This window comes from Macrobrachium nipponense, chromosome 1 (assembly GCF_015104395.2).
Source record: "Macrobrachium nipponense isolate FS-2020 chromosome 1, ASM1510439v2, whole genome shotgun sequence".
In the NCBI taxonomy this organism is placed as follows: Eukaryota; Metazoa; Arthropoda; class Malacostraca; order Decapoda; family Palaemonidae; genus Macrobrachium; species Macrobrachium nipponense.
The window spans coordinates 79,793,077-79,806,319 of record NC_087200.1 but is presented as its reverse complement, the minus strand read 5'-3'; the positions used below and the strand labels follow the sequence as shown (position 1 = coordinate 79,806,319).

The window sequence follows — 13,243 nt, the reverse complement described above, 5'->3', positions numbered from 1 at the left end:
TATACTACATGGTTTTTAAAGTGTACTCCTTCATCTTCAGTTTCGCAAAAGTTTCCACTCGATATGAATTTCGACGTATTTTCCACACAAAAACTTGAAATAGAATGTGAATCGTCCCTCCAAAAGTCTTTCAGCAATCTCGTGTTTTTTTCATAAGACCCAAATTTTTTTCTAGTTTCGGCATTAGTAGTAAATGTCAACCTTTTGAAAAAGTATATATATATATATATATATATATATATATATATATATATATATATATATATATATAGATATATATCTAATAAAAGGAGCCCATAAAAACACCAAAATATAGAGAAAAAGTACTATATTTCAGAGACTGCTGTCTCCCTCTTCAGGTAGATGAATGAGAAAAGTTACAGAAAGGTGGTATTTATACCAAGAGGTCCATCCACAAACAAGCCATTTTAAGTTACCCCCGCTGATAATCTTCCTTTAATCTTCTTAAGGGTTTGTTGAATGAAGACGTTGTCGATCGTGTCCGAAATCCATGCTCCTTTTGAGATGTTCATTACCTGCCTCTCTTTTATTAAGGCCGATTCCATCATTTGACTCTTGTACCGGCAGTTGTACCATATAAATGAACATAACCATAGAATAAACTGGAATTTGTCACGTGTAATTTATAGCAGCAACTGCCGGTACAAGAGTCAAATGATGGAATCGGCCTTAAGAAAAGAGAGGCAGGTAATGAACATCTCAAAAGGAGCATGGATTTCGGACACGATCGACAACGTCTTCATTCAACCAACCCTTAAGAAGATTAAAGGAAGATTATCAGCGGGGGTGACTTAAAATGGCTTGTTTGTGGATGGACCTCTTGGTATAAATACCACCTTTTCTGTAAACTTTTCTCATTCATCTACCTGAAGAGGGAGACAGCAGTCTCTGAAATATAGTACTTTTTCTCTATATTTTGGTGTTTTTATGGGCTCCTTTTATTAGATGGAATTCTGTTGTTACAGAACATTTTTTACCAGTCATATATATATATATATATATATATATATATATATATATATATATATATATATATTATACTGAAGATGACTTTGGAATAAAAGTTGAAAGTCTTGGTACCTCCTTCTTTCATTTTCACGTGAGGATCTCTTTTATATATATATAGTATATATATATATATATATATATATATATATATATATATATATATATATATATATATATATATATATATATTATATATATATATATATATACATATATTTATATACTATATAGTATACTTATATATATACATATATATATATATATATATCTATAATATATATATAATATATATATATATATATATATATATATGATTATATATATATATATATATATATTATATATCTATATATATATATAATACTTATATATATATATATATATGATATATATATATATATAAGATATCTATTATATATATATAGATACTTATATATATATACATATATATATATATATATATATATATATATATATATATATATATATAGATATATATATGTATATGTATATATATATATATATTTATATGTATATATATACGTATCTATATATATATATACATATATATTACATATATTTATATATATATATTTTTTATATATATATATATTATATTATATTATATTTATATTATATATTATATATATATATATATATATATATATATATATAGTATATATATATACATATATATATACTCTTTCAAAAGGTTGACATTTACTGCTAATGCCGAAACTAGAAAAAAACTTGGGTCTTATGAAAAAAACACGAGATTGCTGAAAGACTTTTGGAGGGACGATTCACATTCTATTTCAAGTTTTGTTGTGGAAAATACGTCGAAATTCTTATCGAGTGGAAACTTTTGCGAAACTGAAGATGAAGGAGTACACTTTAAAAACCATGTAGTATAGCGTGTATCATATTCTTCAGGCTGTGACATTTGCCTGACTGAACAGAGATTTCAGTAGAAGGAACTTGGAGTTCAGAAGCTATATTAAAATCCGATTTATTTCAGTTCGGGAAAGGCTTAGGAACCCAGGGTTAGCCCGACGGCGATGGAAGGCAGGACGGGATAATGCATAGTTAGGTATGACGAAGGCGAAGCACAAACACAGGGGATGAGAGAGTATGTGGCAGACCCATTTGCACTTGTGGAGGGCCTAAACGGATAATGCTTACAGTTCTAGTCGTGATTCCACACACGAGTCGAGACAAACCTGAACGCCGATTTTGTTCCAGAAGCTTTATTCATCTTAACAAGGGTTGAGTAAATGAAGTCAAGACGAAAGTTTTACAGGAGTCTACAAAATAATGAGTTGTATGAACATTTATCCAACACCACATTGGCCGTCGTACTGGTTAGTTAAGAGATATCTTTCAGCGAAGAGTTACATGTTCACAAATAGTCGGACTAACATTTGTTTGTCCATGTCATTTATATTGTTATTTATAAATGTTGACTTCAAGTTGTCCATAGTATAAAAAGTTCTGAACATTATTATCGTTATTATTAATATAACTAACGCACATTTGTCGAATCTCACAGGGATCGTGCGAGAGAGAGGGCAGAAACTGAAACAAAGAAATGAAGTTGGACAACTCAGCTAAGTTGGGAGGGACCTCAGGGAGAGAATAGAAAAAAAGAAAGGATTGTAAGAAATGCAGCCGAGGGCTGTCGGACGCTGCGAAGAATACATAAAGACTGGTTTTAGCCAGAGGAAAGAACATATGATTACAACGAATTCAAATACACAACCGCCTGAGCCATCAATGACGAATATGTTCCTAATAATATTTACATCTATCTATATTTATATTTGTCTTTGTTGACAGCATAGCAAATATGTGTAGATGCTGTAACACACAAGTGGATATATAATAAGATGCATCTAATTTACATGCACAGATATTTCGAAGGAGGAAAATTTGTCTCGCATGTAGAAGAAATGCTGTATCCTGGAAAAGATTTATTTACCTTTAACATTAAAGTTCTGAACAACTTCTGCACCTATAACTTTCATCCTCTCTTGCTTCTGATAGAATTATAGCTACATCTCATATTGAAAAGGTTACACTCTTCGGATCTAAGTTTTCGGCCAATTCATCTCTCAGTAAATCCAATGTTCTTGATCCTCCGCTCTTTGTAGCTCTGCTCTAGGTAGCCTCTGCCATAATGGCCGAAATGTTCTTACATCCTTGGAGGCAGCTGCTAAATATCTGGCCACATTCTTATTGCTGAAAGGGTTGAAAGAATGACATGAGGAAATGATTCACGTGTTTAGAATCTTTTTACCTTGACAAATAACTACTACATACTACATTCTCCCTCTTGGAAATATGAGTTAGTTCAGCCTCTCTTAAAGAAATCTCTACAGCCCTTCCAATCAGTAGTTCCTCGTTGGACGAGTGGGTTACGTGCTCGCATACCAATTCGGTATCCGAAAGTTTGATTCCCCGCCCTGCCAACGTGGAATCAGAGGAATTCATTTCTGGCGATTAGAAATTCATTTCTCGATATAATGTGGTTCGGATGCCACAATAAGCTGTAGGTCCCGTTGCTAGGTAACCAATTGGTTCCTAGCCACATAAAAAATATCGAATCCTGCGAGAGCTGTTAATCAGCTCAGCGGTCTGGTAAAAGTAAGATATACTTAACCCCCCAGTCAGTGTCATGTTAATTTAACGTCAGGTATTCCTAAGATTTTCAAAACTGTATTCAGTTCCCGCTTCTCTAAATACCTTAGGCTCAAACTCTTTCTCTGAGATCTACTGGTCTAGATCCATTGGTACTTTCTTTCTTAGCTTAATGTTTGATCATCTACTATTGAGGGACTATTCGTTCTTCTCATCCATGGCATACTCCCGTCTGCTCTCTTATGGGTGATTTTCCTTTTTCTAACAAGCCTCAGAATAGATGACCATTGGAGTGGTAACGCCAGTGACCGAAATTATTAAATCAGTATATCAATCACAATCTATTCCATGTCATTAATACACTATCTCGAACTGCCTTTTCTTCAGTCAGTTTTGATGTCGATAGTATATCTAGTTAGGGCTCCACTGCAGAACCTTTTTTTATCATTTCCAGACTATTAAACTGATCGTTGATCAATAGCAATACTTTCGTCATTGTTGTTTGCGATGTACATAAGCAGCCTTGATCTGTACTCCTAAATACATCACATCATTTACTAATCTCTACAGTCTGAGATAAAATTTTTCAGTGATACATAAACCATGCTTGCTTGACAAACATTACTAACATAAATGTTCGTAATGGGCTTTGCCTTCACCGTTGTGAATGCTCTCAGAGACAGATGTCATTAGATTTCCTAATATTCAGTTTCCTTACTTGAATGTCTTCAGGCTTTACCGTAGGTCCGCGGTGTTACTTTATAATGTCACTTCAGAAGATATCGATATTATGTCTTACACTGGTCTAAAGAAATCCACGAAAACTACGCTCATTAGCCTCCAAAATCTGACAGAACGCGATTTTATCCGAACGTCAAAAGCCATCTTCACATTCCTCCTAAAGGAATTTAAAGATCCCTCGTTATAAGGCATTAAGGATCTACTTCAGATATGCTACCTATTGACATCGGAACATTTACGCCGTACTTCTGTTATGGACGAACCCAAAAGCAACACTCTTTCTTGGTAAACACACAGAGGAAATTTGCCAGAGGGAAACTTTGTAATATCGTTGTACTAGGCCTAGGGCGAAGTGACTTATTCACCTCCTTCTCTGCAGACTGGTTTTAAGAGTGAACCAGTCTTAAGAGTAGGTATGTACAGCACTGATGTGCCTTACATAGCACGGATCTCGTTTTTGTTTTATGTTAACCATTAGCTCTTTCATTCGGAAACCGCTACCTATGCTATAAAACAGTAAGAAGTTCATTTAAACTTATACAATCAGAGCGCAAATCAATGTAAAGGTCGGAAATTTCGCCAGTTGGTAGAGAATGGTCTTAACAATGATGTTAAAACTAGTTATTTAAGAAAAGATTACTAGAAGTTTACTTTAATGTATAATAACGATTAGTATTAATTATTAGTTAGCAGTTAACTTAAAAACATCTCTGTTCAACTGTAGCAGAAGTGAAAGGAAAATGACCGCACCAAAACAAAAGTCTAGTCAGTCAATCTCTCAGGATTTCACTCGTAAGTCTACGTTCCCATAACAAATTAGACCGTTTTCCTTTGATTTCAAAAGGTAAAAAATTATTCAATTATACTACATCAATATTCTTCCATCAATTAAAACTTTATTTCTCTTAGTATTTCTTTCACCTTTTCACTCTTTTATTGTCTTTCACTATCATGAATGTATAGGCTTCTATTATCGCTCAACACTTTTCTTTACACTTTTGACTGCAAAAGTCCGAATCGAATCGCCCACACCAAAAATTCCAGATAAACTGTTCCAGCACTTATTCAGAATATCCAGAACAGTGGTGGAATCCCTTTTACGGCAGTCGTCGCTGACAAAGCGATGGTTTACTTTTGAGGAATATTTTTTATTCCTTTCCCTCTACTACCTCCAACTTCAATATGAAAATTCCGGACGTATTTCTTATCTTTCACCTCTGCTTGAATTTATTAATCTTCGCTTTATTTCCTTTCATTTATGTTTTTATTACAAAATTTATTTTATTACCTACTACTGCAGGATAATTCAAGAGTTCAATGTCAATTAAAAATAAAAAAAATTTACTGTACGAATAGATCAGACATTCACAAATTATTTTATATCATATTCAATGTAACTTTTCCCTTAATAGGAGCCATTAGGTTAAATGCTCTCAAATGCTGTCAACAATTAATAACAAATTAAGTGTCCGTCTGGGAAAATTGACTTTCGTAGGGAGTTTATATATACAGGTACCCCCAAGTAATGGTTAAAGGGCATGATGTCATGAAGCAGGCAATGGTCTATGAAAAAAAAGTAATTTGTTAGTTTTACAACTCGTTTCGAAGGTCCAAAGGAAGGCGGACTTGAAAGTTCCTTCATCCCAGTACTAAATTCCCTGTGACTGATTCCCTTATATATACTATATATATATATATATATATATATATATATATATATATATATATATATATATATATATATATATATATGTATATATATATATAATATTGATAAAACTTTAACTGACGTGTCTTTTCCATCAACAATGGGCGAAAGCTATGTCAGTTATTTCCGTTTTTATCTAAGTTATCATTCCAAAACCACGCGATTCTAAGAAAAAGACATATGTTGCCAACCTACCCTTGTCTCCGAAATATCAGGGTTTTTTGGCATCACAGCAAATCTTGTTGTCCTCTTGCCTCGTAACTCCCTCGAATTTACTTCTTTCGCCTTTTCACAGTAAGATGGGACAGCCACGGCTTCTATACCGTCAATAGCTCAAGGGTAGGATATCAGGTGCAATTTTCATCTCTATTATTTGAATATCTACCTGAATTAATCGCTGCTATTTCATCCAGTTTAACAGGAGGATCCGCTGATCCTTCTGGCAGATGTTTTACGGTGATGATTAGACCAAATTAGCACATCTGTGATTTTATTACTATCACAGCTCAATCCACTACACTAACGAAAATGACTTGCTCAAGTTTCGTCAACCAGTCACTTATTCGAATGAAAATGAAGAGAATGCGTCTGCAAGTATCTCATTATATTCTGGCGAATTATCTTCCCTAAAACCACGGCTGTGACGACCCGTCTACCCAAAGTTCGACGTTGTTCTCGAGAGCGTTTGAAAATTCTATCCACGTCGTTATGCCCCGAAATTCGACGGTAACTACAAAAGTTTCACGATCTCCATAACTTTCCTCTGACAACGTGATGCCTTTAGCCTGTAGATACTGGTCTACGGCTGTTGTAGAGCCTCCGGCGTTGCGTCTGCTCTCCCTGAAACGACCATAAATTTCTCGACGTTGGAAGAGTGAGTGAATATTTTATGGTGGACCGCCGTCCTTTCCGCAATCACCTTAAATTTATAAAAGAGGTCAGAATTACTTGTGGTTCTACCAACATTTTTTTTTTTTTTGCGTTTATCTTTCTTTTTCACAAATATTCGAAATAAAATAAATGATGCAACAGATAAAAAGGAGGAGCTGAATGCGAAAAAGAACACCACGGTTCTGTACCGAGAAAGGTGCGGAATAATGTCAAAAGCCAATTGATAGTTAAACTAAGCAAATGATAGAAAAAGGTAGCGTGTACTAGCTTACGTTATGGAAACGAGAAACGGAGCAAAAACTTATTTCGATATTTCAGTTCACGAACATCTGTATTCTTATTTAAGTTCTAAAAACTTACCGAGTACCATTAATCACCAGTATCCATTAATAATAATAATAATAATAATAATAATAATAATAATAATAATAATAATAATAAGTAATAATAATAATAATAATAATTTCGTTGTGGTGATCAGTTGCTGGATGACGACCTCCAAGTACCTGACCGTCTTCCCCTTCAATTGGGTTGAATACCTGGTTGCCGGACGAAGCTCCTCTGTTGCCAGAGGTTCCATTTACGTCGTTGTCGTTTATTCCTTCATTTCTTTCCATCATTGCTGAGTTTTGCTATTTAACCCATAGCTGGACCCTACCCCATCAGGGATAGGTACTCATTTACAGCTGAGTAGACTGAGGAAATTATGGTAAAGATCCTTTCCCAAGGAATCAACGCCGAGGAGAGCGGTCACCCATCCAACGACTGACCAGCCCCAATGTTGCCTACCAATAATGTGGAAGTTACTAACAGGTATCATCAGTGAAAGGCTATACAACTACCTAGAGGAGACAAACACCATCCCCTACCAACAGAAAGGCTGCAGAAGGAAGTGTAGGGGCACAAAAGACCAGCTCCTGATAGACAAAATGGTAATGAAGAACAGTAGGAGAAGGAAAACCAACCTAAGCATGGCATGGATAGACTATAAGAAAGCCTTCGACATGATACCACACACATGGCTAATAGAATGCCTGAAAATATATGGGGCAGAGGAAAACACCATCAGCTTCCTCAAAAATACAATGCGCAACTGGAATACAATACTTACAAGCTCTGGAATAAGACTAGCAGAGGTTAATATCAGGAGAGGGATCTTCCAGGGCGACTCACTGTCCCCACTACTCTTCGTAGTAGCCATGATTCCCATGACAAAAGTACTACAGAAGATGGATGCCGGGTACCAACTCAAGAAAAGAGGCAACAAAATCAACCATCTGATGTTCATGGACGACATCAAGCTGTATGGTAAGAGCATCAAGGAAATAGATACCCTAATCCAGACTGTAAGGATTGTATCTGGGGACATCAGAATGGAGTTTGGAATAGAAAAATGCGCCTTAGTCAACATACAAAAAGGCAAAGTAACGAGAACTGAAGGGATAAAGCTTCCAGATGGGAGCAACATCAAACACATAGATGAGACAGGATACAAATACCTGGGAATAATGGAAGGAGGAGATATAAAACACCAAGAGATGAAGGACACGATCAGGAAAGAATATATGCAGAGACTCAAGGCGATACCTAAGTCAAAACTCAACGGCGGAAATATGATAAAAGCCATAAACACATGGGCAGTGCCAGTAATCAGATACAGCGCAGGAATAGTGGAATGGACGAAGGCAGAACTCTGCAGCATAGATCAGAAAACCAGGAAACAAATGACAATACACAAAGCACTACACCCAAGAGCAAATACGGACAGACTATACATAACACGAAAGGAAGGAGGGAGAGGACTACTAAGTATAGAGGACTGCGTCAACATTGAAAACAGAGCACTGGGGCAATATCTGAAAAACCAGTGAAGACGAGTGGCTAAAGAGTGCATGGGAAGAAGGACTAATAAAAGTAGACGAAGACCCAGAAATATACAGAGACAGGAGAAAGACAGAAAGAACACAGGACTGGCACAACAAACCAATGCACGGACAATACATGAGACAGACTAAAGAACTAGCCAGCGATGACAATTGGCAATGGCTACAGAGGGAGAGCTAAAGAAGGAAACTGAAGGAATGATAACAGCGCACAAGATCAGGCCCTAAGAACCAGATATGTTCAAAGTACGATAGACGGAAATAACATCTCTCCCATATGTAGGAAGTGCAATACGAAAAATGAAACCATAAACCACATAGCAAGTGAATGCCCGGCACTTGCACAGAACCAGTACAAAAAGAGGCATGATTCAGTGACAAAAGCCCTCCACTGGAGCCTGTGCAAGAAACATCAGCTACCTTGCAGTAATAAGTGGTACGAGCACCAACCTGAGGGAGTGATAGAAAACGATCAGGCAAAGATCCTCTGGGACTATGGTATCAGAACGGATAGGGTGATACGTGCAAATAGACCAGACGTGACGTTGACTGACAAAGTCAAGAAGAAAGTATCACTCATTGATGTCGCAATACCATGGGACACCAGAGTTGAAGAGAAAGAGAGGGAAAAAAATGGATAAGTATCAAGATCTGAAAATAGAAATAAGAAGGATATGGGATATGCCAGTGGAAATCGTACCCATAATCATAGGAGCACTAGGCACGATCCCAAGATCCCTGAAAAGGAATCTAGAAAAACTAGAGGCTGAAGTAGCTCCAGGTCTCATGCAGAAGAGTGTGATCCTAGAAACGGCACACATAGTAAGAAAAGTGATGGACTCCTAAGGAGGCAGGATGCAACCCGGAACCCCACACTATAAGTACCACCCAGTCGAATTGGAGGACTGTGATAGAGCAAAAAAAAAAAAAAAAAAAAAAAAAAAAAAAAAAATAATAATAATAATAATAATAATAATAATAATAAGAGAGCAAATTATGATCTAGCCATATTCACTTTCACTTCAGGCATAGGAAATCTACAGATATTTTGATTTCAATGATGAGATTCGTGTTGACAGACAAGACGCAATAAAGAATAAACTATAAGTGGTTAAACTAGATTACAGTATCCACCGGCTTATCTGACAAGGTAAGCCTTTGCTTACACAGACGAGTTACAAAAATACCAAAGAATCATTGAACATATTTAATCATATACGAGTAGATAGACAGACGCGCCAAAGGAAACACATGCGTAACGGGGTCAAATAAATCTTTTTTTGAACAACAGGTAACTAAGGACTATACATGGCTGAGTGCTTTCACTCGTTCGATACGGCTATTATCGTTTTCTGTTGCCAATCAATAAACCACAAATTCTCAGGAAATAATCTTCAGACGTACAAAGGATCTCTTGACTTATGTATACATACGTGTGTGTGTGTGTATGCTCAAGATGGCAAAACTGCTTGGACGATGTATTGTAATCTGAGACTAACGGGATGCTTTGTCGAGAAAATGAGTCCCTCAATACCGGTTAGATCGTGCAATAAATAAATAAATAAATAAATAAATGAAAACAATAATAAAACTATACAGTAAGATATGTACAGTAATAACATACATTGAACGTAGTTTGAGAAGTCCACTGAAGCATCCGGCTTCGATTTGGTGAAAATCTTGAACGTTGTGAAGAACTCTGGAAAAGAATGAATCAGTACATTAACGTTTTTACACAAGCTGTAATGTAACATACAATTATTATTTTAAAACACACATCTGCATGCGAGACCATATCATCACATGCAAATGCAACATAAATACACTTGTATACAAGCAAATGAATGTCTTATACACAAATTACGAATACTAGAACGTCCAGGCCGTCAAAAATGGCGCCATTTCAATAACTGTACAACTGCATAGTACCTAAAATATACCAAGAACATCATTACCGGTACTTATTTCACTGCTTACTGTATAGTAATAAATGAAGTTCAAAATAATAACTAGCTGCTGTTAAACATGATCCTTTTTCTTGGGCCAATGGTAAACATGAAAATAACTATATGTTATATGAAAAAAATGATATACACATACTGTGGACGCATACAGTAGTAAAAAATGACAATACCCTTTATTACAGAATGGCTGACACAAACAGCAATAATCTGCAAGTCACTGGAAAGTCAATTTATGGTTGTTTTGTCCAGATTAAAAAATATTTGCGTACCTAAAATACAATAGTTTTGGTGAACATTTTTGGCAGCAAAGAATGGCCATTTTTGGGGCTGGCTTCATCTCGTCATTTGAGCCTTTTATTTTAATTATTGTCTTTTTTCAAAAATTTCAATAAAATAATACTACTTGTCAGACGTAAAATAAAACCAAAATCAAGGCTTCCGCTTAGAAACTTATATTGCATTAATGGATCTTAAAAAAATATAATAAAGTTTTTGATAGAGAATCATCAATGTTTCTCATAAATTTCCTTTGCAAGAATAAATAGCAAAACCCTACATCACTGGCGAGGTAATCCATCTTAGTTCTGTCTTGTCTTCCCGTATGGTTTTTATTTTATCTTTTATTTTTATTTATATTTTGCATCAAAGTATTGATTTTTTTGTGGCTAAGCTCAGTTTATCATTCTGACCCCTTTTTTTTTTTACTTACAGCAATAAATCGTAAATACTCATCATTAAAGAGATATCAATATCAATGTCCCATCACAAAAACCAACTTTAAACAGACTGATCAAAGAGGAATATTGTTACGACAAATGGGGTCAGCGGGCGCTGGATAGTTCAGCCTCAGTAGAAGTGTTACACACAAAAATTATAAGGTTACACATCTCATCACATACACACGCGCGCGCTCATATGGTATGTGTGTGTGTATATATATATATATATATATATGTGTGTGTGTGTGTGTGTGTGTGTGTGTGTGTGTGTGTGTGTGCGTATGTATAAACACATCTAGAGACTGTTTTTGACAGAAAAGATATATACGTTATGCACTGTGGAAGATACTGAAGGCTCCTCACAGTACAGTACAGAGCAGATTTTACTGGGGCAACTCATCTTCAAATTTCCAACAAAAAATGAGACACTCTTCAGCCTCCACAGTCTCTATTGAATATCACCAATTCATTCTTTGTGTCCCTAAAAATATTCCGGGGAAAACTTGAAGATTTTGTACGAGATAACGCAAGTTGGACACAACAACTAAAAATCGTTGGGAGGCTTTCTCTATAACTTGATGGTGAAAATGACAATAGTTTATCACAATCGCACAGATAAAGTACAAACGGATGACATTTCAACCTCTCACGAATTCTACTAGTTTGCTGCTATTCACGAGACCTACCCATCGTAAAATTTTCGTAAAAACCTATGCATATCTTTTATCGTAATCCTGTTCACAAATAGATAAGCAATCTAATAAGTGAAACAAAACTAACCAAAATAATAACAGCCTTGTTGGAGGTAAAAAAAAATGGCAACTTACGAAATTATTTGTTGAACGTTATCTTCTCGTTCACCTTGCTCTTATTACGGGGGATGAACTTGTATTTCTATGACTGAATATCTCCCATATATATTGTGCTGTTTAGGAAAACGAAACCTTTTGCCTTTAAAACGACTGATTTCATAATTTTATTTGTTTTGTTTTACTGTGTTGGTTTTCCGTTTTCTTCGTAAATTTCACAAAAATCGAACCAGATGACTTGCTACACACCTCTACATTTTGGGAGAGATAGGAATGGGACACAGATTGTTTTCTTTCAAATACGCCAGGTTTAAGAAACCAAGACCTTACGCGCTTTTGGAATAGATTTTGATGGCCGAATTTAATTATCAATTATGCAAAAAAAGTATCTTCTTAATCTGTCATTAACGATTAAAATGTGTCTCCATGGTGAAGGTCTGACGCTGGTAGAGGTATACTTTACCTGTTTTTATTCATATATTTATTTACTTATTTTTTGTCAACTGAAGTATTCATATCATTTCTGCCAAACATTCAGACATTCTAACCATATTTAATTGGAAATTTCATTTTATGGTTGACTGATTTACGGAATGTAAGTTGTCGAGTCAAGCACTGGGGAAACTTCAGCCATCCAACTCTCAAGATGGTGGAAAGAGGCAGTTGGTGTGGTTTGGAGACCAAGATACAGAGATCAAGAAAATACAGGAAATGAAGTACAAGTCTTCAGGTGGGGCTGGGGAAAAAAACATCACAGTCCCGCTATGATATAAAAGTTGGAGCGGTTGGATAGCAAAACTGAATAAAGGAAGAGGAAATGAATGACTTCAAACGAAAAAGGTCAAAAGTGAATGCAACTAAG

The 13,243-nt window shown here is 35.5% G+C and overlaps 1 protein-coding gene across 1 annotated transcript in view; it reads right to left on the bottom strand.

The window, feature by feature from the left end:
* Positions 1-13,243, bottom strand: part of LOC135219400 (uncharacterized) — a 269,936-nt gene that overhangs the window by 114,491 nt on the left and 142,202 nt on the right. The window contains exon 5 of the mRNA XM_064256148.1: positions 10,514-10,588. Coding sequence (XP_064112218.1) covers positions 10,514-10,588 — 75 coding nt within the window. The remainder of the gene's footprint in view (positions 1-10,513; positions 10,589-13,243) is intronic.